Source organism: Crotalus tigris, unplaced genomic scaffold (genome assembly GCF_016545835.1).
Source record: "Crotalus tigris isolate CLP2741 ecotype Arizona unplaced genomic scaffold, ASM1654583v1 scf7180000018599.1079084, whole genome shotgun sequence".
Classification (NCBI taxonomy): Eukaryota; Metazoa; Chordata; class Lepidosauria; order Squamata; family Viperidae; genus Crotalus; species Crotalus tigris.
In genome coordinates, this window is record NW_024097097.1 from 552,533 (window position 1) to 573,336 (window position 20,804).

The following is a 20,804-nucleotide window of genomic DNA, read 5'->3' on the forward strand; positions in this document are numbered from 1 at the left end:
TCAGCAGTAAAACACCCAAGTAGGACATTCTTCATCAGGAGTAGATTAAAATGTCAGCAAACCTGGTATCTCATTCTAAAAAGCAAGTCTTCCTACCCCAGAAGTGCTTTTCAATATATTTCCTAGGAACTAACTCTTTCAAATATTTTATTTATATGTATGTTTGTAGCAAATATATATTTCTAAGGGAAAAAAATATGAGGAAGATTAAAGCCTACATGAGGGGCCTAGTAACAGGATGCAAAAAACCATTTGTCCTAGTGGTTAATGTATAAGCCTGGAAATGGGGAGACCATGAGTTCTAGTCCTGCCTCGGGTATGAAGCCATCTGGGTGACCTAAGGCCAGTCATTCTCCCTTAGCCTAGGAAAGTAGCAATGGCAAACCACTTCAGAAGAGCCTTGCCAAGAAAACATGCAGGGATTGGTCCAGGCAATTGACCTATTCTCCAAAGCACCTGAGGGCAGGACAAGAAGGTGGAAGCTCATGCTCCATGAAAGAGATTCGGCAGCCATTTATTCAGAACTGTATAAAGTCTCCTTATTTGGACAGGAAGTTGGACTAGAAGACCTTCAAGGTTTCTTCCAGGCCTATGAATTTATATCTATGTTTATGTCACCAGGAGTCAAGACTGATTTTAAGGCACCAAAAAACCCCAAATGTTTATCTATACACATTGTTTTGATATAAGCATTATTTATATATTACTTAAAATGCAGCTGTTAATTCATAGTTCCAAGGACCTTAATAGCCATGATACCATGGGTATGATACTGCATAATTTAGGTTGTTATTCAAAAGTAAGCAGATAATACCAGGGAACACAATCCTTTTCAAACTGAAGCCCACACAAGCTTTATTAGTAAGCTTGTCCTCAAAAATATGAGCAGAAGAACAAGATTTATTTTTAATAAGATGAAATAAAACCAGTATGATTATTCCTCATGTATTCCTATTTAAACAGTATTTAACTATTTCTTCTTCATATTCATTATTAGCAATCATGAAAGATACTTTGTACAAAAGGATGGGGGAGGCAGTGTTGTTCCCCTTCCACCTTAATAATAATAATAGTAAAGTTGGAAGGGACCTTGGAGGTCATCTAGTCCAACCCCCTGCTCGGGCAGGAAACCCTACACCATTTCGGACAAATGGCTGTCCAGTCTCTTCTTAAAAACTTCCAGTGTTGGAGCATTTACTGCTTCTGGAGGCAAGCTGTTCCACTGATTAATTGTTCTAACTGTCAGGAAGTTTCTCCTTAGTTCTAGGTTGCTTCTCTCCTTGTAGTACCGTTCCACAGAGTATCTCAGCGGGGCTATCTAGGCAGCCACAGGAATTGTCCTTAGTGAGAATTCACCAATCTATGTACTATGTGAGTGGTGAGAGGAAAGATAAGAAGCAGAGAGACAAAATTGCTCAGAATGTGATTAAATTATTAAATTATTAAATAAATACAGTAGGCAACTAGGAATCTGTCTCTTCTTTCTCTCTCTCTCTCTGTTTCTTATCTTTCCTCGCCCAACTCCCATTTTCTCTTTTCTTCCTCTCCAGCAACAACCTTGAGCATTTATAAGTTTCCTTTCCCAGAAACAACCACACTCCGCTCTGATGTAGAGAGGACTGGAAAGCTTATAAAACAATAAATAGCCTTAAAGTGTCACAATACATTCTAATGTTTTTGCTGCATGAGACCTAATAGAAATAAAAATAATTTCAGTAAAGCACGAAATTACCATCTCTGCAGGTTAAATTGCATTTATTCTCTAAGCGCAAATGTCTTTGCGATAGATGTCAATATTTTGTTGTTTTATTATTATGGGTATTGTGAGTAAGTCAAAATGCATTTTTTAAAAAAAATATTAGGTGATTATGATTTTATAGAATAATTGGAATTTTGCAGATGCTGCAGATAACTTGAAATCAAACAGCCCCCACTATCTATCCAACCCAAATTCAGTTGTTACAAATAAATGAAATATCAGAGTCTTGACATTGCAGGGCATTTGAGTCGGTCAGTCTCTTTCTCAGCCCAAACCACCTCACAGGGTTGTTCTTGTTGTTGTGGAGAAAATAGAAGGAGGAACGAATATTATGTATATTTTCTGCCTTGTGTTACTTACAAGGTAATAAAGCCAGGATAAAAAAAATCTAATAAACAAAATGGTAAAGAAATTCATTCGCCAGCTTGTGGAATTGATGAGACAAAACTAGACTTATGTTACAGGGGGTAGAGAGGAGAGATAATTTAGAGAAAGAGAATGGCACATGGAGAAATGTTATCCCAACTCTACTCTCCCGGTCCAGTCCCGGTCCAAGAGCTTCCCCCTGCCATCAAATTTTAAAAAGAAAACAAGAACAATTTTTTTTCAGATTATTAAAAATTCATATCAAACTAAGCTTCAGGAATGTTGGGGCCTACCCAAGACTTTCCAGTGCTTAAGATGAAAAAAGTTCCCCAGCAGTAAAAGTTTACTAATTGGCCATCTGCTGCCTTCAACATTTGTACTTCTCTTCGCTTAATGATAGGGTTGGCCTGGAAGCACTTAGACAAAAAAATCTGGAGTTAAACTAGTGGAATGGAACTTTCTACTCTGCTGTCTTTTCTGAGGGTCCCCAAACATGCAAGGCCTATTCACAGTGATTAATTCACTTAAGGGAGGAGAAAATAATCTGTGAGATTATTATTTGTATCTTTGAGGTGCCATTGACTTGGAGTTTTGCAATCATTGCAAGTAATATCAAAAATGTATCAGAATCTAAACTAAGTCAGTAAAAATAATATGTGCTTAAGCTATGAACTTTATTTCCTTACCCTAAATCTAGAGCAAGACTTATGCAAAGTGACAGCACCATTCTAGTCTGACTTAATTTACCTATTTTCGGGCTTGAACAATATTTTTCTGAAGTATCAGATGAAAATTCAGTGAAGAGCTTCCTTTAGTTCACCCAGCTGTACTTTCAACATAGTGAAGCCCATTTTTTTCACTGCCATAAATATTTCATTATTATTGTTTCTGTCATCTGATGACAGATGACAGATTGACAATACCTTCCAGGCAATTTTTAAGGATATCCAAGAGATATGTTTCAGACTATCCTGTCCTTATTCTGAAGTTTATGGTGTCACTACTATGCCCTGGTGACCTCCATCTCTACAGTTGATCACATAGTGTGGTCTTCATCTCATCCCTGGCCCATAAATGAAAAGGGCGTAAAATATTGTGAAGAGTAAAAGTATCCTTTTCACCCTTAAGGTGACACTTTCACATCACAGCTTCAAGATATATAATTTGTGATACTTTTCCATTTATTACCTGGGGGAGGGGGCAATGTCAGTGTGATGAAAGGTGCATTTTGGGTAACATGGGCATGTTACCCACCCACACAACACACAGTGAGATACTTTTGAAACCAACTTCTCTGTAGGTTTCTTACAAAACAGAAGAGAGGAATGCACACTACCACTGTTTTATTTGGGGAAGAAAAGGGGGTGCATTTATGCAATTCCATGTTAGCGTAACCTGAACATACAGACTGCAGTGGCCTTACTTTGCTTTGTGACAGTTTCCAGAAAATAATGGGGAATGCTAAACTCACACATAAAAACTGAAGTTTTAACACATATGTTCCAGTTTCCTTATAAGTGTCAGATTCAATCATATGCCCCTTCAAAAAAAAAAAAAAGAAGACAGGACTGTCTAGAACAGCGGTTCTCAACGTTTGTGTGACGGCGACCCCTGTCACACAAACATTATGCGCATGCGCGGCGGCGGCCCCATGCGCGGCGGCGGCCCCATGCGCGGCGGCAGCCCCATGCGCGGCGCACATGCGCAGCGGCGCCCCTGGAGGGGAGAAAATGGCGGATCGCCGCCTTTGGCGACCCCCGAAAAATGGTCGATCGGCCCCAAATGGGGTCATGACCCATAGGTTGAGAACCACTGGTCTAGAAGCTAGTCGATTTGAGAAACTCTCTGCAGAAATGTTTTCCTGTATGATAGCTTACTTCACTTCATTTTAACTTGAAGGATATCTATGCAGGATGTAGGGCTGTCAAATCTGCCTAGACTAGAAGATCCCAGGTAGAGCTCTGAAGTCAACCTTGCTCTGCTCACAGTACAGTACTCCGGTGCTGAATGCCTTCTTCCCTGGCTGATGAGGTGCTGAAAGGGGAGAACTGCCAATCCAGAAGAGACAAGCCTTATCTGCAAATGAATGACATCTTACAGATCAGGACAATGTCATTTGGCAGGATAGAAATTAGCAACACGGACCACAGATTTTGTGTCAGTCTGGTTTTGTGCAAAGACCAGTGGATGGGACTTTAACATAAAAAGGCCCTATACCATTCTAAAAGGGGATATAATAAGTCTGGATACTAACTTTTCCCAAATTCCAGTTCATACACAACACTATTAAACAGGGAGCATAGCACATTGTCACCTAGATTTCTTTCTGGCTATCAGTTTATCTGTTCCAAGTGGAAGAAAAATGAATACGGTGTATATGTTTGTGTACGTGTATGTTTCTTTCACATAACATATAATTAAGCTATGGAATTCACTGTACTACAAATAAAGTAATTATCACCACCCTGAAAGTTTGTCTATGGAGTAAAACTATCTGTGGTAACCCTAACCCTAACTCTGACATTCCATCTAGGAGCTCATTACATTGACTATGTATTGCACTTTTCCTCCTGTTTACTTCCAGAATGAAAACCCTGTGAGATAGATGGCTAAGAGACAATGGTTGATTCAACTGAACTTCCATAGCTGAAACCTAAGCATGAATTCAATCTCTGTCCCACAACTAGTACTACTACCTTACTAGTCAACATTTAAGAAAGGAATTGCTACTACGCTCATGTCCTGGTTAGAAATCTGGATTAAAAGGACCTTTACTTGGATTTATTGCAGCTGTTACTGTCACTGTCCCTGAAAAATAGGGAAAGAATGGAGGAAAAAAAGGTTCAGGAAAGTCAGATATCCCTATGATTATTCCAATTCAAGAAAGCAAAAAGGATTGTGACAATCTAGACACACAATTAGCATTCTGCCTTGGTTGTGCTGCAATGGAGGAGGCAGATAAACCCTGTCTACACAATCAGGACAGGGTTAGTTAGAATTCAATAGATTCAAGGGCAGCAAACAGATTCCAATGGCAAATAACTCATTAGAGACAGGCAGCCACAACAGGCTGTCTTTCCCCACTGCGCCCTCACACATCAAAACCACCTTAGCAGAGAAATGGCCCTTCTTTTCTCTCTCTCATGAACATGTGATGTCCAGAAAATGTACAGCTATGAATGAGTGTGTGTGTGTGTGAGAGAGAGAGGGGGGGGGGAAGAGGGAGAGAGAGAGACCCAACAACTCCTATGCATCTAGATTTAGAATTTAGGACTTTAGAATTTTCTTAGGACTGAAAATTGAAAGAATTGAATAATTTGGTTCAAATTATGATTATTCTCCCCTTCTGTGATCTTTACAATACAAAACAGAGGAGAAAACTGGTATTTTTAATGATGGTGTTAAAAAAACTAGTCTAGGAAGAGAGAGAGAAGCACATTTATTAGTTTGACACATATTTTAGTGATAACCTCTTGACTGAATTGTACTTCTTTAATTTATAATCCCAAGTGTCCATGCCTATACTGTATTACGGCAGTAACAGCACTTAATTCTTAATAATAACCTTAAGATTGCATTATCACTTATTTTCAGAAAAGGCAACCTCGATTTCAGTAAAACTTTCAGCTGGATAGTAAATAAGTTGCAACGTTTTAGACATTTGCTAGGAAATTCCCAACGTGTCCTTCCAACCAGAGTTATTTGGGTATTCCACAAACATTTTTATTCACAGTTTGGAAGCAAATGCTGTTGTAATATATGACTTTTAAAAAAATACAGACTATACGTACAGACTATACTGTACTGTGCAGACTGCAATAAAAGTATCTTCTACATTCACACAGGTTAGACACTGACAGAAAGTGAAGAAGTAAACCAGCACAATTTTTCAAAATAAGCAGCAGCTGGGGTGTTTTATTTCCTCTTTCTAACGCTTGTGTAGATTTTAAAGTGAAGTAACACCACAAGTTTAAATATTCCCCATTCCCACTACGTATCTGCTGGCAAACAGGACAATTAGGGAGCCCTTGGTGTTCTCTGAGCTTAGCTGTTGGCTTGCAAACGTTTCATTACCCAACTAGGTTAACACCCACGGATTGGATAATTCTTAGTTGCTTTGATCCTGACCGGTTCTGGACTCTCCCTGAAAGCTCCTCAGATCTGTCCTTCTCTCTCGTCAGTTACCAGTTGCCCTTAGCGAAGACCAAGGACCCCCAAGATCAATAGTGTGTGTGTATTTTTTAATTTCCCTGATTCAAACCACCAGCACCGCAAGCAGCATCTGCGGGCAGAGTGCCACACACTCCAGGTTCCCTCAAGAACAAAGCCCCTCCCTTAAATACTACCGCGCGGAATTAGCTTCCACAATCTCCTCTACTCCGCGTCCAAAAGAAAAAAGAAAAAAAAAAAAGATGGGATTTGAGGCATTATTAGACCGCCCTTGCCGGCGAGCGGTTTCTGCTCCGCTGCGCCCTCCGATTCAAATCCAATTCCTATTTTGCAGCCGGAAAAGAGGGTCGATCGAAGTAAGCTCTGCCTACTTTGCCGGGTCGCTCAGCCTCCAGGGAAGCGGGGAAAAGACTGGTCGGCTTTTTGGGGGGGGGGGGAGTCATCTGTAAATGTGTCTCTCTCTCCTCGCCTCCCCCCTGTTAAATTACACCCACAAATCCTCCCTTGCTAATTTTAATTGGTTTCTGCCCTCTAACCCGGCCTACCTCTTGGGGAAGTTTTGCCAACTTGCTTGTGTTTGGAGGACTCAGAGGTCAGCTTTCCCGTCCGGGGGGGGGGGAATCCCTGCAGAATCTGGGGCAGCGAAAAGGCGAACGCCTTAAAACCGGGCCCCTTTATGGGAGACCTGCCCCCGAGGCTGGGGAGTCTCTCCGGGCACGTGCCAAGCGCGTTCCACTTTCTAGCGACACAGCAGCAGCCCTAACAGGGCACGGAAGGCCCACGCGGGACTCTGCCAAGCTTAGCCCTGGGCAGGAGTTGCTTCGAAGGATCCCGTTCAGATCGGGAGACCTGCAGCTCAGGACTACAGATTTAGTTGCGCTTAACTAACTAACCCAAACCTCGATTGTAAGGATTATAATTCCAAACGTAAAACATAGCTCTAAACCAGTGTTTCTCAACCTTGACAATTTTAAGGCATGTGGACTTCAACTCCCAGAATTCCACAGCCAGCAATGCTGGCTGTGGAATTCTGGAAGTTGAAGTCCACATGCCTTAAAATTGTCAAGGTTGAGAAACACTGCTCTAAACAAAAGAAAGAAATGGAAAGTGCGTGCAAACACGACCCCACCCCCACCGCACCCCCCACTCCCAGCCTAAATCAAAGCTGAGACGGGGACTGCAGCCCTTCAGTACAACCCCACCCCTGACCTTCGCCGAGGGCCTCACGCCAAGCCTGCAAACTGGCCGGGACTTCCCTGAAATCGCCAGCCGAGGGGTCCCGTCGACAGAGCGGGCGGTCGGGTGAAATCCCCTCCCTCCCTCCTTCCCTCCCAGGTGCAGAAGATGCGCTCGGCCAGCAAAGGCGGACCGGTGCGCGCGCGAGGTCCGGGACCCGCCGGGCCGCACGAGGCGCCCGGGCCGCGTGTAACTCACCGACGCACTCGTTGGCTTCGCGAGCGGTGGCCCTCTGCCAAGGCCTGTCGTAGTGGAAAGGCTTGCAGCGGTCGCACTCGGGCCCGGCCGTGTTGTGCTTGCAGTCGCAGACCAGGTGGTCGTCGCGGTCGCGGACGCAGCGGGAGGCGTGCCCGTTGCACTTGCAGCGGCCGCCCACCTGCAGGTCGGAGACGGCGTAGTAGTAGGAGTCGCGGGCCAGCTCGGAGTCGTCCTCGTTCTCGTCGCCGAAGGTGTGGAGGCGGCTGAAGACCACCTTGATGTCGGTGGCCGTGACCCAGTCCTGCAGGACGGGCGAGTTGTCGAAGTCGTGGGCCGAGGGCCGGCCGTCGAGGGTGCTGAAGGCGATGAGCCCGCCGCTCAGGGGCCGCATGTCGGTGTGCGAGTCGGTGCAGATGGCCTCCTGCTCGTTCTGCTTGGTGATGGCGGCGCGGTTGGGCTTGTTGTACATCTTGCGGCACTGGGTGGAGTAGAACTGGAAGGGCACCCAACTCTTGCCGCCGTCCATGGACTTGGCGATGGCCATGGACTCCGGCCGGGGCGAGCAGAACTGCAGGCTGACGTAGGTCACCTCGAACTTCTTGCCCAGCGCCAGCGCCAGCGTCACGTTGAGCGGGTGCTGCACGAAGCTCTCCGACTGCCAGCAGGTCAGGTTGTGCGGGTTGTTGAGGTCGGTCAGGTAGGAGGCCGGGTGGGCGCGCTTGGGGTCGGCGGCGTCGCACGAGTGGCAGGCGCGGCTCCGCTCCTCGCCCTTCTCGGCCAGCACGCAGTAGCGCGCCTGGGGGCGGCCGCAGGTGCTCGACACCTTGACCTCCTTGCCGAAGGCGGCGTTGACGAAGTCCGGGATGCAGCGCCTCGGCTGCCCGTTTTCGTCGTAGCAGGGATCCGGCTGCGGGGCCGTCTGCACGGCGAACATGTTCAAGCCGTAGCCGCCGCGCACCCCCTCCGCCAGGCAGGCCACCGCCGCCAGGGCCACCAGGGCCTCCCAGCCCGCCGGGGACATCCTGCCTGCCTGCCTTGCCTCCCTGGTGGGCGCTGAGGGAAGGGAGCCTGTGGAGAGAAAGGAGAGCGCGGGTCAGCTCCCGAGCGCCGGACCCTCCCCCCCCCCCCACGGCCTTTGCGCCTGGACTCCGACCGGCCAGGAGAACCGCGTGGTTGGGGCGCAGACCTCCCGGCCTGTCCCCGCGCCCGCTGAGGCGTGAGTGGCGGACTGCTGGGGCTCGTCCGTCCGTCCGGGGGGGGGGGAGGGTGAGACAAAGAGGATGTAACCCTGCCCGCGGGCGGAAAAGGAGCCTCAGAGGAAGAGCGGCCCAGCGAGTCCGGGAGCCGCTTGACTGACAGCCCGCCTCAGTTGAAAAGGCCGCTTTGGGAACGTAGTAGGGGGCTTCCTCTCTGCTAAATCACCCCCCACACACACACACACTTGTGCCAAGTCAGCGTCAGCCTGCCACGCATCCCAGTGAGATTCCGAATCTGGTTGTTGGCATTTGCGAAACCAGACTCGGATGGATTCGCGCAAACTACCTAGCCCCAATCTGTATTCGGGTTCAGGGCACGGGGGTGAGGGGGAACCTGGCCCAGGAGTTCAGGGCAAGGACTTGGGATCTTCTCAATTTCAGAGTCACCGTTGCTCTCTGTCATAAGGGGACGCATAAACGCACAAATAAATGAAAGCGGAGGGGACCTTTGAAAGGACCCCGAAGGGCACCCAGCAGCAGTTTTTGCCCAGTGGAGGTTTATTGTCCTGGGATCAACTTGGACCTCCTTTTTTGCAGATAACTGCTTTCTCAGGAGAATGAGAAAGGTAGGACAACCATTTCGATCTACCGAGGGAGCTTGACACCCCCATCCTCCTGGCTGTCGGGGAAATATGATCCCCCTCCCCCTGCGCGGAAGTCTCCCTCGGGCACCAGGTAAAGCGCACCCATTCCCTCAGCTTTTCTCTCGCGCAATCGCAGGCTTGGATTCCCACGGGCGAAATTGTAGTTACAAAATCCCTTTCAGGGAGATAGAGATCGAAAGGAGCGGATCGACAGACTTTCTACTTCTGTGGCTCGAAAATACCATCTGGAGGACTCCAAGGGCCTCGAGTCTTAGCTTGTCCAGCACCCTTGGACTTAGACCCAGTCAGTGGTTATGAGGGGGTCATGGGGTCCCTTTTTTTTTTTAACCTTCCTTGCCCCGAAGAGCCTGCTTTTGAAATTGAGTCCCCTGATTCTGTGAGGACCGACTGATCCCCAAGATCACAGCAATGTAGGAAGCTGCGTAGCTGAAATTGGTGGTTCTCCTTGCCTATACACCCAGCCACAAATTTTCCAGTCACATTTAAGTCTGGCGGAGGGGAGAGGGTGGGACAACGCAGAGCTTCAGTGTGTCGCAACTCTCCAGGCAGTTGGGTAGTATTAAGTGAAGCAAGGTTCAATTAACCAAGGATCAGCGAGCCTCGTGGGTTCGCCTATCTCGCTAAGTCAAAATGTGATTTGGGTCACCCAGGACTTAACACTGTGAACTGGGGCCTTAGAACAGGTTTACACTAACAGGGGTTAACATCTAATGGCTTAGCACGTTGGAGAAACCTCCTCCTCGTGAGTAATCGGAAACATTTCCTTAGCGGAGCGCTCGGGATGTTGTCCCGCACAAGAGAAACCCGTTTCTCTTTCCCCAGAAAGCCCTCCTCCGAAGAGGTTCCTTCTGCTTCCCTCCGCAAAGAAATGGCCTTTTCAGAGCGCAGCCTGTGCACGCCCCAAGTTCTCTGCTGGGGATCGGTCCCGAGTTGGCGCGAGCAGGGCAAGAACGCAAGGCTTGGGCTCCCAATTCAGGTTGGGGAAGCGGCGATTACCTGCCACCCGCGAGATCTGTCACCGACGGAAGAAAGGCGAGGACGGGGCGGGGAAGCTAAATCTCATTCCCCCCTCCCTCCCTCAGCCCCGCACAATCAGTTCAGTCCAGCCCCCGCAAACCCTGCCAGTCAAACAAGCGCCGGTCCAAAGCCCCTCGGACGGTGGGTTCGGTTTCCCAACGAACGCGGTGGGACCAGGCAGGAGAACCCAGAACGGTTCGAAAGAACTCCCCGCGCGCCCGACAGGGAGACGTTTGCGAAACTCGCGGCTGTCCCGCGGGGAGCCGTGGCCAGCGGGACAGCTCGGCGTGGCCCTCTTGTTGCTTCCTCGGCCTCGGCCGGGGAAAGAGCCCGCGCGGCCACAGAAGCGCCCGGAGAGGTCGGGAGGCGGCGAGAAGTGCTCGGTCCCTCCTTTGGCCGGCAGCGTCGTCCCGCCTCGGTCAGTCAAGCCCAACACTCGCTCTCTTCGGGGAGCGGTCAGGTGGCCTCCCCACCCCGGAGCCCGCCCTTAGCTGCCCCCCGGGAGCAAAGGAGCCGCCCGCCCCGCTCTCCCCCGCGGGCTGCTGCCCGCGGGACAGCTCCCTCCTTCCCTCCCTCCCTCCTTCCCTCCTTCCCGAGCTACCTTGGCTGCAGCCGGTCGCTGGCTTCCTCCGCGGGGGGACGCGGGCAGCCGCAGCTCCAGGCGAGCTGGAGCCTCTCAGGGGTCTCGGTCGGTGCCCATCGTGCTGTCCCAGCGAGCGGCCAGGCTCCGCGGATGTCGGGCGCGTGTGAGGCGGCAAAGTCGGGCCGGAGTTGAGGTCATCCCGGAGGAGTGACACCCCGTGGGCTCGCGCGGGGGAAGAGAAAACGGCATCCACTGGCGGGATGGCTGCTCTCGCGACGGACGGAGGGGGCGGGGAGCGGTGGGGGGAGGGAGGGGGCGGTGGGGGGAGGGAAGGAGGGAGGGAGCCAGAAGGGGCGGCCCCGCGCACTCGTGCACTTGAGAAAGGGAGGGGGAGGAGCTGCGGGGAGGGGGGGGGCGGAGGAGGAGGAGCCGGAGTGGCCACAACGGGGCAGGATCAAGCTTGGCCTGGAGACTTCCTCGTCAACACCAACCTCGACTGGGGAGGGGAGGGGAGGGGGGGTAGAGAAGATCCCCTCGCCAAAAGGCAGGTGAGGAAAAAAAAAAGGTGGCCGGTGTGCTTCATCCTGGCAAAGAAGAAAAGCCCCGCCGTTGTTTTAGGGCAAAGACTCATCCATTCCCGCATCCTACCTAAAAGCCAGCTTTTTATTTCTGACCCGAGGCCGAAACATTCTGAAGCTTCAACAAGAGACTGGACGACCATTTGTCCGGAACTGTATAAGGGTCTCCTGCTTGAGCGGGGGGGGGGAGAGGGGGTTGGACTAGAAGACCTCCAAGGTCCCTTCCAACTCTGTTATTCAGTTGCGTTCTGCAGCTCCAAAAGGGGAGAAATTGGCCGGCAAGAGGCTAAAATACGAGACGGGAGTTCTGTCGAAGCTGGGCGCTGCCGATCTATAGTATTTGCTCCTGCCAGGGCATCTGGCATTGGGGGCGCCTCTTTTGGAAGATCTTCGACCCTGACGGGGCTACACGGGCGGAAAATAATCCAGGCCCCTCCCTCGCTGTTCACTCCCTCGCGTGCACAAAAGATGGACTTCTCTGCCTTATCGGCGTTCACACACACACACCTAAAGTCTCAACCTTTTGTCTCAAATCTGACTGCGCTGCCAAATTCCCATCCCAGCATGAAATATTTAATGAAAGACTCGGCGAAACGAAACAGGCGCTTGGCCACCTGCGACTTTTATCTCCGAGTATATTAAACTTTTGCTGCTTGGCACCCTCTGAGCCTGAGAGTCAAGGTTTCCTGCGTTATCTGTGCCAGCCAGGTAGAAATCGGAGAGCTTTTCCTCCAGCTGGTGATCCTTCTTCCCTCTTTCAACATTTAAAGCAGCTTTCCAAACCTTGAAAATTGCTGGCACATGTTGACAACTGAAAATGGGACTCCTGCTGTAATAATTTAGCTGATGTGCAGTTAATTCTATGGAAACAATACGGTATGGCCCTTCTTCCCTCGGCTCATCTGTGCCGTGGCTGACTTCGTAGTTTCATAGCTTTTCTTGTTAGCCTGACATCCATCTCTCACAACTGAATTTTAAAGCCAGGGGGAATGTGTCCTTTTTGGAGGGGGAGAGAGAAAAGAGAGAGATGAAGGGACGGAGGGAGGGATAGAGAGAGAAAGAAGGGCTGGCTTAGGGCATGTGCCTAGTGCATGTTTATGATGTCTAGATGCAAAAGGTAGAAAATACCTAAGCTTTAATTTTGGGGGAGAAAAGTAGGTTTGGAAACTGTTCTCCATAGCAAATGAATTCATGATCCATGACTTTTGATCAAGAAGAAAATCTTGCACTTCTATTCTACATGGGACATCATGATAAAAAGACATGTTTAGATGCATAAAGGCACTTTTTAATATTGCCACTTCATATATTTTTTTAAAAAATGGATCTTAGGTTGGCCATAGGCTATTAAATGTACTTAAATGTACATTTATTAAATGTATTTGTTAAAAGAGGGGACACCTGCAGGAATTTCCTTTTGTACTAGGGTGGTAATTTATAGAACACTCAAGTGAATGCTACTCCCTTGAGACTTATGGAACAATTGTTTCCACAAGTTTGCAAAGAGGTGCAAGCTCTACACAAAGTTTAACTCAAGCCTGGAATTTAGATTTTTAGTAATGCCCTTCCCACATGCATTCAAATCAGGCTGAAAGGTGCAGAAAATAAATTCCTAGAAGGAAGAAACCCATAATAGAATTCATGAAGGCTTTAAAAAAAATACCAGTACAAACTTTGGAAAGTTAGAACCTCTTCAGCCAACACAACACTACAAGCACATCAATAATAAGAGGGTGGGGTGAGATAAACAGTAAGGTAGAACCGTTCAAGAAGTACCTCCAGTAATTTGTCTGTGCAAATCTCAAAAGGGTGGAGCTATATACAATAAGTGAAGTGTGACAGTTCACACTTGGAATAGCATTTGGAATTGTCTACCAGAGGAAAACTACAGCAACAACTTCGATGGTTCTTGACTGCAACTACTCTTTCTCAGAAAACACCAGATGTAAAGGAAAACATCTCCTGCTGATTTGGGGTTTCCTGGCACAGGGAAACGCTCCTGTAAAACTCATTGGATGATCAAGAGATATGCTGAAGAAATCAGAACTGTGTGAAGTTTCTTGCAGCTAGAATATCTAGTACAGTAAGCACAGTATTATTTTGCTGATAACATACAAATCTTTGAGTTGCACCCAGTTATTTGATACTAAATAAATATCACACTCCAATTTGGACACTGCTAATTATCTCTAAAGCAAAAATAAAATAAAATAAAAATGCCTAAGTTCCTAGTGTTATCCCACCCTTTTCCCCCTTCAGCTGAAGATGTTCCCCAGCACCAGCTATGAGTTAATTCATGAATTGCAGAAACAAAGCATTTAAGGAAGATCCAGAAGAAAAAATGTAATGTTTTTAAATGGAATATCATTTCCATGGCAAACATGCAGCACAATCCTAAATTGCAATCTCTCCTTAAAGTCTTAGAGGAAAATGCACTGATATAAGGAGATTTATTTGTGCATACATGTGGGTGGAACTGTCTGCGAATTACTTTAGAAGCTAAAGTATGTATAATGTCATATCCTTTTTTTAAAAATAACATTTGTTCCTAATTGTTTGAATAGCTATTTAATTGCGTCGATTAAACATGTCTTTCTTGATTGCATAACTCACAACAAAAATAGGATTTATTTTATTTAGAGGAAATAAACTGTTTTGTTCAAACAATTTCACTTTATTTCTTACCCTAGGGACCATCAAGATCACCCCCATCAGCCTTTCTCCAGATAACTGTTTTATCCTCATCCAGTTTAAGATGATTGCATAAAATATTGCAGGATTTTTACTTACACTTTCCTTTCCATTCCATTCCTATTGGTATTCTAAATTCCAGCACATCCTTAGATTCCTTCCAAATAATTATTTTTAGAATCTGGGAGATAGATAGATAGATAGATAGATAGATAGATAGATAGATAGATAGATAGATAGATAGATAGATAGATAGATAGATAGATAGAGATAGATAGAGATATCCGCGGTAGCATTTTTAATGGTATATTTCAACAACTTGGGGCAACCATGGACACGAAAGGGCGGATTCTGCCAATATGATTCCTCTATATCGTACGGCTTTACTTTATACAGACTAGGGGACAATCTCTTATTTAATTTGTGAGGCGGTGGTAACTTTTTGCGACCAGTTCCAGCAGTATTTAATTTATACCTCTAATTTCTTTGAGGGCTGAATGTCTGCTCAGGAACTAGTGCCTGGAGGAGCTCTATCACGCCTCGTTACCCCCCCCCCACCCTCCCCTTTAAAATGTCTTTAAACCTGCGCTCAGCAAGCTTCCCTCCTCTCCTCGAGGGCAGACTTCCTTAGTTGAAGCTTGCAAATGATGCTTCTCTCTCTTGTCTTCCCTTCCTCTTAAAATGGGCGTTCGTGTCCGCCTGCGACCGGGAGACCTCTGCGAGGTTTAAGTCCCCGGGAGCTGGGCCGCGCGCTCCACCCCAACCGAAGGAAAGAAACCAGAAACGGACTTTGATTCTGTGTCAGCTGGAGTTCCGTGACTGGTTCCTAAGCCTAGCCAGCCTACTCTATTCTGCTCGTGCCGGGTCGTTTGGATGCCCCAAATATATCTCTCCCCCCAGCACCACCACTCCGCAATCAAGTCGCCCCAGGTTTCGTTTTTGTTTTGTTTTTTAGGGAAGAAATTAGATTTCCCTTTGTGGAGATTCTCAGTCCTGGTTGTCCCAAAGGTGCTTTTTCAAAAGACAACTGGACTTTGTCCCCCCCCCCCAAAAAAAAGTCCAGTTGCCTTTTGAAAAGGCACCTTTCGGACGAGATTTTCCCTTTTCCCTTGCGTTCCCTTTAGCGAGAAGCTCCTAAAATGGAGATATGAGTTTTCCCAAGATGGTTTCATTCCCTTAAAGCAAGCGCATCTTCATCGTCATCAGTTAAGTGTTCTTGGGTTATCTGGGAATATTAGAACTACAGTAACTAATGAGAAAGAGTGAGATTTGTGTTATATGAAAGAGTGGTATATCAAAGTGTAATCTATTAATTATGGTACTACTCTCAGATCTCATTTTGCAGTTGAAGGACCCATTGAAGCACTTATCATGGATAACAGCTCTTCATTGTATGAGACCTTGGCCAAAAGAGAATCAACCCATCTCCTCGCTCTTGTTCCCAACTACATCGTTAACTGTTTTTCACATCAGGGACTCTCTTCTCCCACCTCAAATGTGATCCTGTCCTTTCTTTCAAGATTCATGTGAAGGCATAACAGAGAGCTTATAAACTTATTAAAACCCCCCTTTTTCACCAAATAAAGTTCAAGGGCCACATTCCTCTCCTCGTATCAGCACAAAACAAGAGCCAGTTTGATGTAGTGGTGAAGGTCTTGGTCTAGAAACCAGGACACTCCAATTCCCACCTTAGGCATGAAAGACAGCAAGGGTGACTTTGGATTAGAAACCCTGTCTCAGCTCAACCTACCTCACGTGGTTGTTATTGTGGGGAAAATAGGAAGAGGAAGAGGTATTTGCCAGCTGGAGTGGTATAGGAAAAAAGGCGAGCTAAAAAAAATCTAAAACCAACAAACAACAACAAAAACAAAGCCACCCTAAATTTGTTCATCCCCATCCCAATTTCTCTCCTGTCTCTGTTGCACCGATTGCAGCTCCCAATTAGCAAATGCACCTTTTATGATAAACACACTGATTGAATTGGTTCCCCAAACAGGCAAAGGAAAAGCATCTTCCCATGGGTCACTGCAACACAAATGGGGTGAATCAGACGTTTGTCTCTCCTTTCATATGTCATTGACTCCTCCTGGGAGTTGTTGTGTTATCGTGGTTGCCATTACTATTTTGTGAAATGATGGGAGAAGACAGGTCCCAGTCATAAACAGGTATCTGTCTAAAGATGACATCCCAGTACAGGCAGATACAGTTACAGCTACACAGACACTGAGGTGACACCCAAGAAGATACCATTGTCTTGTGTGGTAGGAAAACCTAAGCCAGGGGTAGGCAACCTTGGCTCTTTTATGACTCATGGACTTCAACTCCCAGAATTCCTGAGCCAGCTATTCTGGTAGTTGAAGTCCATGAGTCATAAAAGAGCCAAGGTTGCCTAACCCTGACCTAAGCTTACCACCTTTTAAGCAACCACATCTATTAATTTTTTCAGGGGGAAAGCAACTGCATTAGTAAAAGCCTTTTTTCAACACCTTTCCTTATTTTTAAGATATTGTAGAGAGGAGAAATGGGACTCGGATACAATATTATGTAGCCAATTTGGAACTGATTGATATAATGGATGTTCTGCTCTGCTCTGCTGTAGCTGGTTGAGAATTGCAAAAATCTGTTTTCCTCTTCTTTGCATGGTTGAAAGTATTGAAAAGAAGCTAATTAAAAAACCCCACTGGGATGGATGGGAAAGGATCCTAAGATTACATTCCAAATAAAATAAAAGAGTAAATGCTGGAAGAGAAGCTGCAGGGGCAGATCCTAATAGTAGGGGGCATGTCTGCCTCTTCCAGCACAGGTCCAAAGATACCTGCAATGGGTCACTAGAGCCTTCTCCATGACTATGAGAACCAAAACATAATAAATTATATACCCCTTAAACCATAAATTTTAACCAATACTGGTTTGAGAAGGAAAACATACTTTGATCTGGGTATATGAATGTCAGCTGAAGATTTGTCTGAAATCTTGGGCTGGAAGCATGTTGAGGCTGCTGTAGAGTAACCAAGGAAGGACATCTGGGGCTGTCAGAACACTAGAGGGTTGTTCTTAATTGCAAGTGGAAAAAGGACTCAAGTATTACAAACCTCCAATTCAATTGTAGAGCTTCTTTTAGAACACAGACATGATAAATCATTCTGATCTGCTTGCACTAATTTTTCTTTACCCATTAAATTACATCTAAACTTCCACATTTCAGACTCTCAAATTGTTGAAGTAGATTACTTTTGCAGTAAGGCACTTCATTTTTGGACTGATGGGTGTTGTCAGTTTGGAAAGAATAAGTTAAACTGGGAGGGGGAGGGGGAGGGGGAGGGGGAGAGATACAATAGGAATAAAAAAAACTGCATCATAGAAATAATTTGTTAACTGATCAGGAAAGGAGCTGTGACTGCATCTTATAACTGAGGAAAATCAAGTTGCATCCTGCTAAATATGGTATTGTACTGATTATTTTACCTATTCTATGAATAACACAATCTTCAGAGTATTTTCTGATGATTTAGGTTCCAACCAAAAGCTTAAGAATCATAGAAGTTTCACTGTAGTATTTAGGACATTTAGGACATTCCAAGCAAAGATTCAGGCCCAGAAATTTAAAACAGCCAATCTTTGGCACAGCTCTTCAGTGATAGTCATATATGTTCCAGGTACACATTGCTTTGCATTTTAAAATCCTACTTCATTTTCTAAGACTTTTTTTAGGTGTGAGTCCCCAGGAATTTTTGTTAACATTATTTTTACATGCATTTCAATGTCCAGTTTTTTGCAATCTATCTTGGTGTTGCTTATACCTCGTTTTGACCATTTTGCTGTCTTCCCAGAAGAAGTGACTGGCAGCTTTATTTTTATTCATTTGCTGTCATTTGAAATACATACCATCAGTTTTTGTCTACCATAATGTTTGCCTGTATAGCTTGTTCTTATACTGCCAGAATAATTCCTTCAGTTTCATTTTTAAGAATTTCAATTTTAGCCACTGCAAGTCAAATTTGGGTCTGATTTTTCTTCAATATCAGGAGCATATAAGTATCTGTCTCTCTCCGTGAGCATAGCCATTAAGCAAAGCAGGCAGTAGTAATAATAATCAAAACCCAAACTAGACCTAGCAAAATCAATCTATTTATTCCTGCTTTCAGTCAAAGCTGTGGCACTGGATTTCAAGTAAGGAGGGAATGGATTTCTTAAGTGGCAGGAGTAGGTAGCCTCTCTCTGTTTCAGTGGAACAATGGAAAAGGAATATATCAGCCACAGGAGGCGTACACTGCTCTTTCCTTCTGCTTGCTGGCTGACACGTCCTGGCAAGGTCTTTTCTCTCCTTCACCCCACCCTTTACAATTGAAGCCCTCTGGTTTTCTGCCTCATCTGTGTAGCCCTTCCTTCTTTGCTGCAACATTTGGATGAACCAAGTTGGCTTTCAGAGAGGTCTATTTAGGAATGAAACAATATTTGTCTTGTCCAAACACCAGGAATACCCCTGACCTCTCAACAAATAGAACATAACAAATGGTTTGCATATTTTCATCTTTCAAAGGAAGGCTGAAAAATAACCTTTGAAAACTTCTTATAGCTTTGTAGGGAACGCTCCAAGGGTCAGCAGTGGGATAGAAATGGCAGGAGACAGAATGGGAGACAGAAATCATGCAAAAAACTTCAGTTGTCAAGACAGGAATAGATAAAAGTGTGGAGCAGATGCCACCCACCATATTGATGTGATCCTTTCAATATATTACTGCTTCAGTGGTTCCTATTTGGATTTCTACTTGCATAGAAATAGAGTGACACTTTTGAAATTAGGGAGACCAACTTTTAAGAAATGGCATGATTTACACATTCATTCTGTCATTAAAATAATTGGACAGACCTGCATTCTCAATAAGAAGATGAGATTCTTTTTTAAAATGCCATTATGTTGCCCTTTTTTGGGGTGGGGAGGAATGACTAAATGTTGTAGAAATGCAACAAGGTTACTAAGTTCACACAAGCAATTTTGTTACACTGTGACTGCCGCGAAGATCTAAACAAGCTTTCTCGATCTGTATATTTGACATATACCAGTACTTGCATTCAAGAACCCTGGTCCAAATCTAGACAAAAACTGGCATCTGGTGTAATTGGCTCACATTTTTTTTATTGCTCTCCCCTCAGATAGGAATTTATATCTCTCACTTTGCAAGTCTACTCTAAGCAAGCTTTAGCATAGTTGATTGATATTGCTCTACTATCTATTTCCCTAGATTTCCCTAGATTTTATCTTCTCCAGATGTCCTGAGATATAATTCCCATAATTCTTAGCTACCTTGACCATTGGCTATTCTGGCTGAGTATCCATGAATGCTTATGGAGGTAGTGGTTGACTGATAAACTTTCTATTTTGATGCTCAGAGCAGTGTAACTGCGTCAAGTATTCTTTTTTTCCCATATGCTAATGAGTCTCCACCCCAGATGGCTTTCATAATAAAACCACTGAAGAAGACATTGTCTATCCAGAACAGAAGTTTAGAGCTAGTCTCTTCTTACTATTTCCAGTGACAAAATGTTAGTGCTCCAAATTAAATCATTGTGTGGCATTGCTTTTCTTCACAATGTTTTTACCTTTTGATCAGTCATTTTGCTTGGCAATATTTCATGATAGCTCTTGGGGAGGGGCATTTGCATTATCAATCACTGCACAACCCGCGGTGATTCCTTTAGCACATTTTTTTTTAAAAAGTGCAACTTTTTAGTAGCAGAATCTTACATAGTCAACGTTCTACGATTTTTTTTTCTCTACAGCTTTAGTGAGGTTTTGTCCTGATCTTCAAATATTATCAGAGGAACAAGTTAGAAATAGCCAGTGAAAAGCAAGATACAGAGAAGCATTTGGATAATGAAATTATTCCTCTTCCTTAGGGCAAATGGTGTGTGGATGGCCATTAGATTAAATGAGGAGTGTGAATGCATTTTTTAAGGAGTCCTCCAAATATAGGGAGATCACCTATATTTAAACCTCCATAGACAGAGGAAGTAAACCTGGGTTTGCACAAGGCCTTCATGCTCTGTGGTTTCTGAAAGAATGTGCTCAGCCACTCCAGGCAAGGGGACATTGGACTTTTCCCACCATCACAGCCACTTGGCGGCGGGGATGGGAGTTGTGCAAGGGGGCAGGTTGGTGAAGGCTGGAGCAGGAGAGCACTTGATCTGATGTAGCAAGCAAAGGGGCTTCTCAGGCTTTTATGTTGCTTCTCGGAATAAATGAAGCTACTGCAATTTATTCAAAGCTTTCAACAGCTCCTCTAAATTGATGGGAAGCTTTAGCTTGGCTTCTGTTTTTTCAGATCCATCAGAACCTAAACTGCT

The 20,804-nt window shown here is 45.6% G+C and overlaps 1 protein-coding gene across 1 annotated transcript in view; it reads right to left on the reverse strand.

Annotated features, from left to right (window-relative positions):
- Window positions 1-11,454, reverse strand: part of NTN1 (netrin 1) — a 140,721-nt gene extending 129,267 nt beyond the window's left edge. Inside the window, exons 1-2 of the mRNA XM_039355094.1 lie at window positions 11,209-11,454; window positions 7,730-8,797 (exon numbers count right to left, since the gene is read on the reverse strand). Coding sequence (XP_039211028.1) covers window positions 7,730-8,750 — 1,021 coding nt within the window. The 5' untranslated portion in view covers window positions 8,751-8,797; window positions 11,209-11,454. The remainder of the gene's footprint in view (window positions 1-7,729; window positions 8,798-11,208) is intronic.
- Between the last annotated feature and the right edge of the window lie 9,350 nt (window positions 11,455-20,804).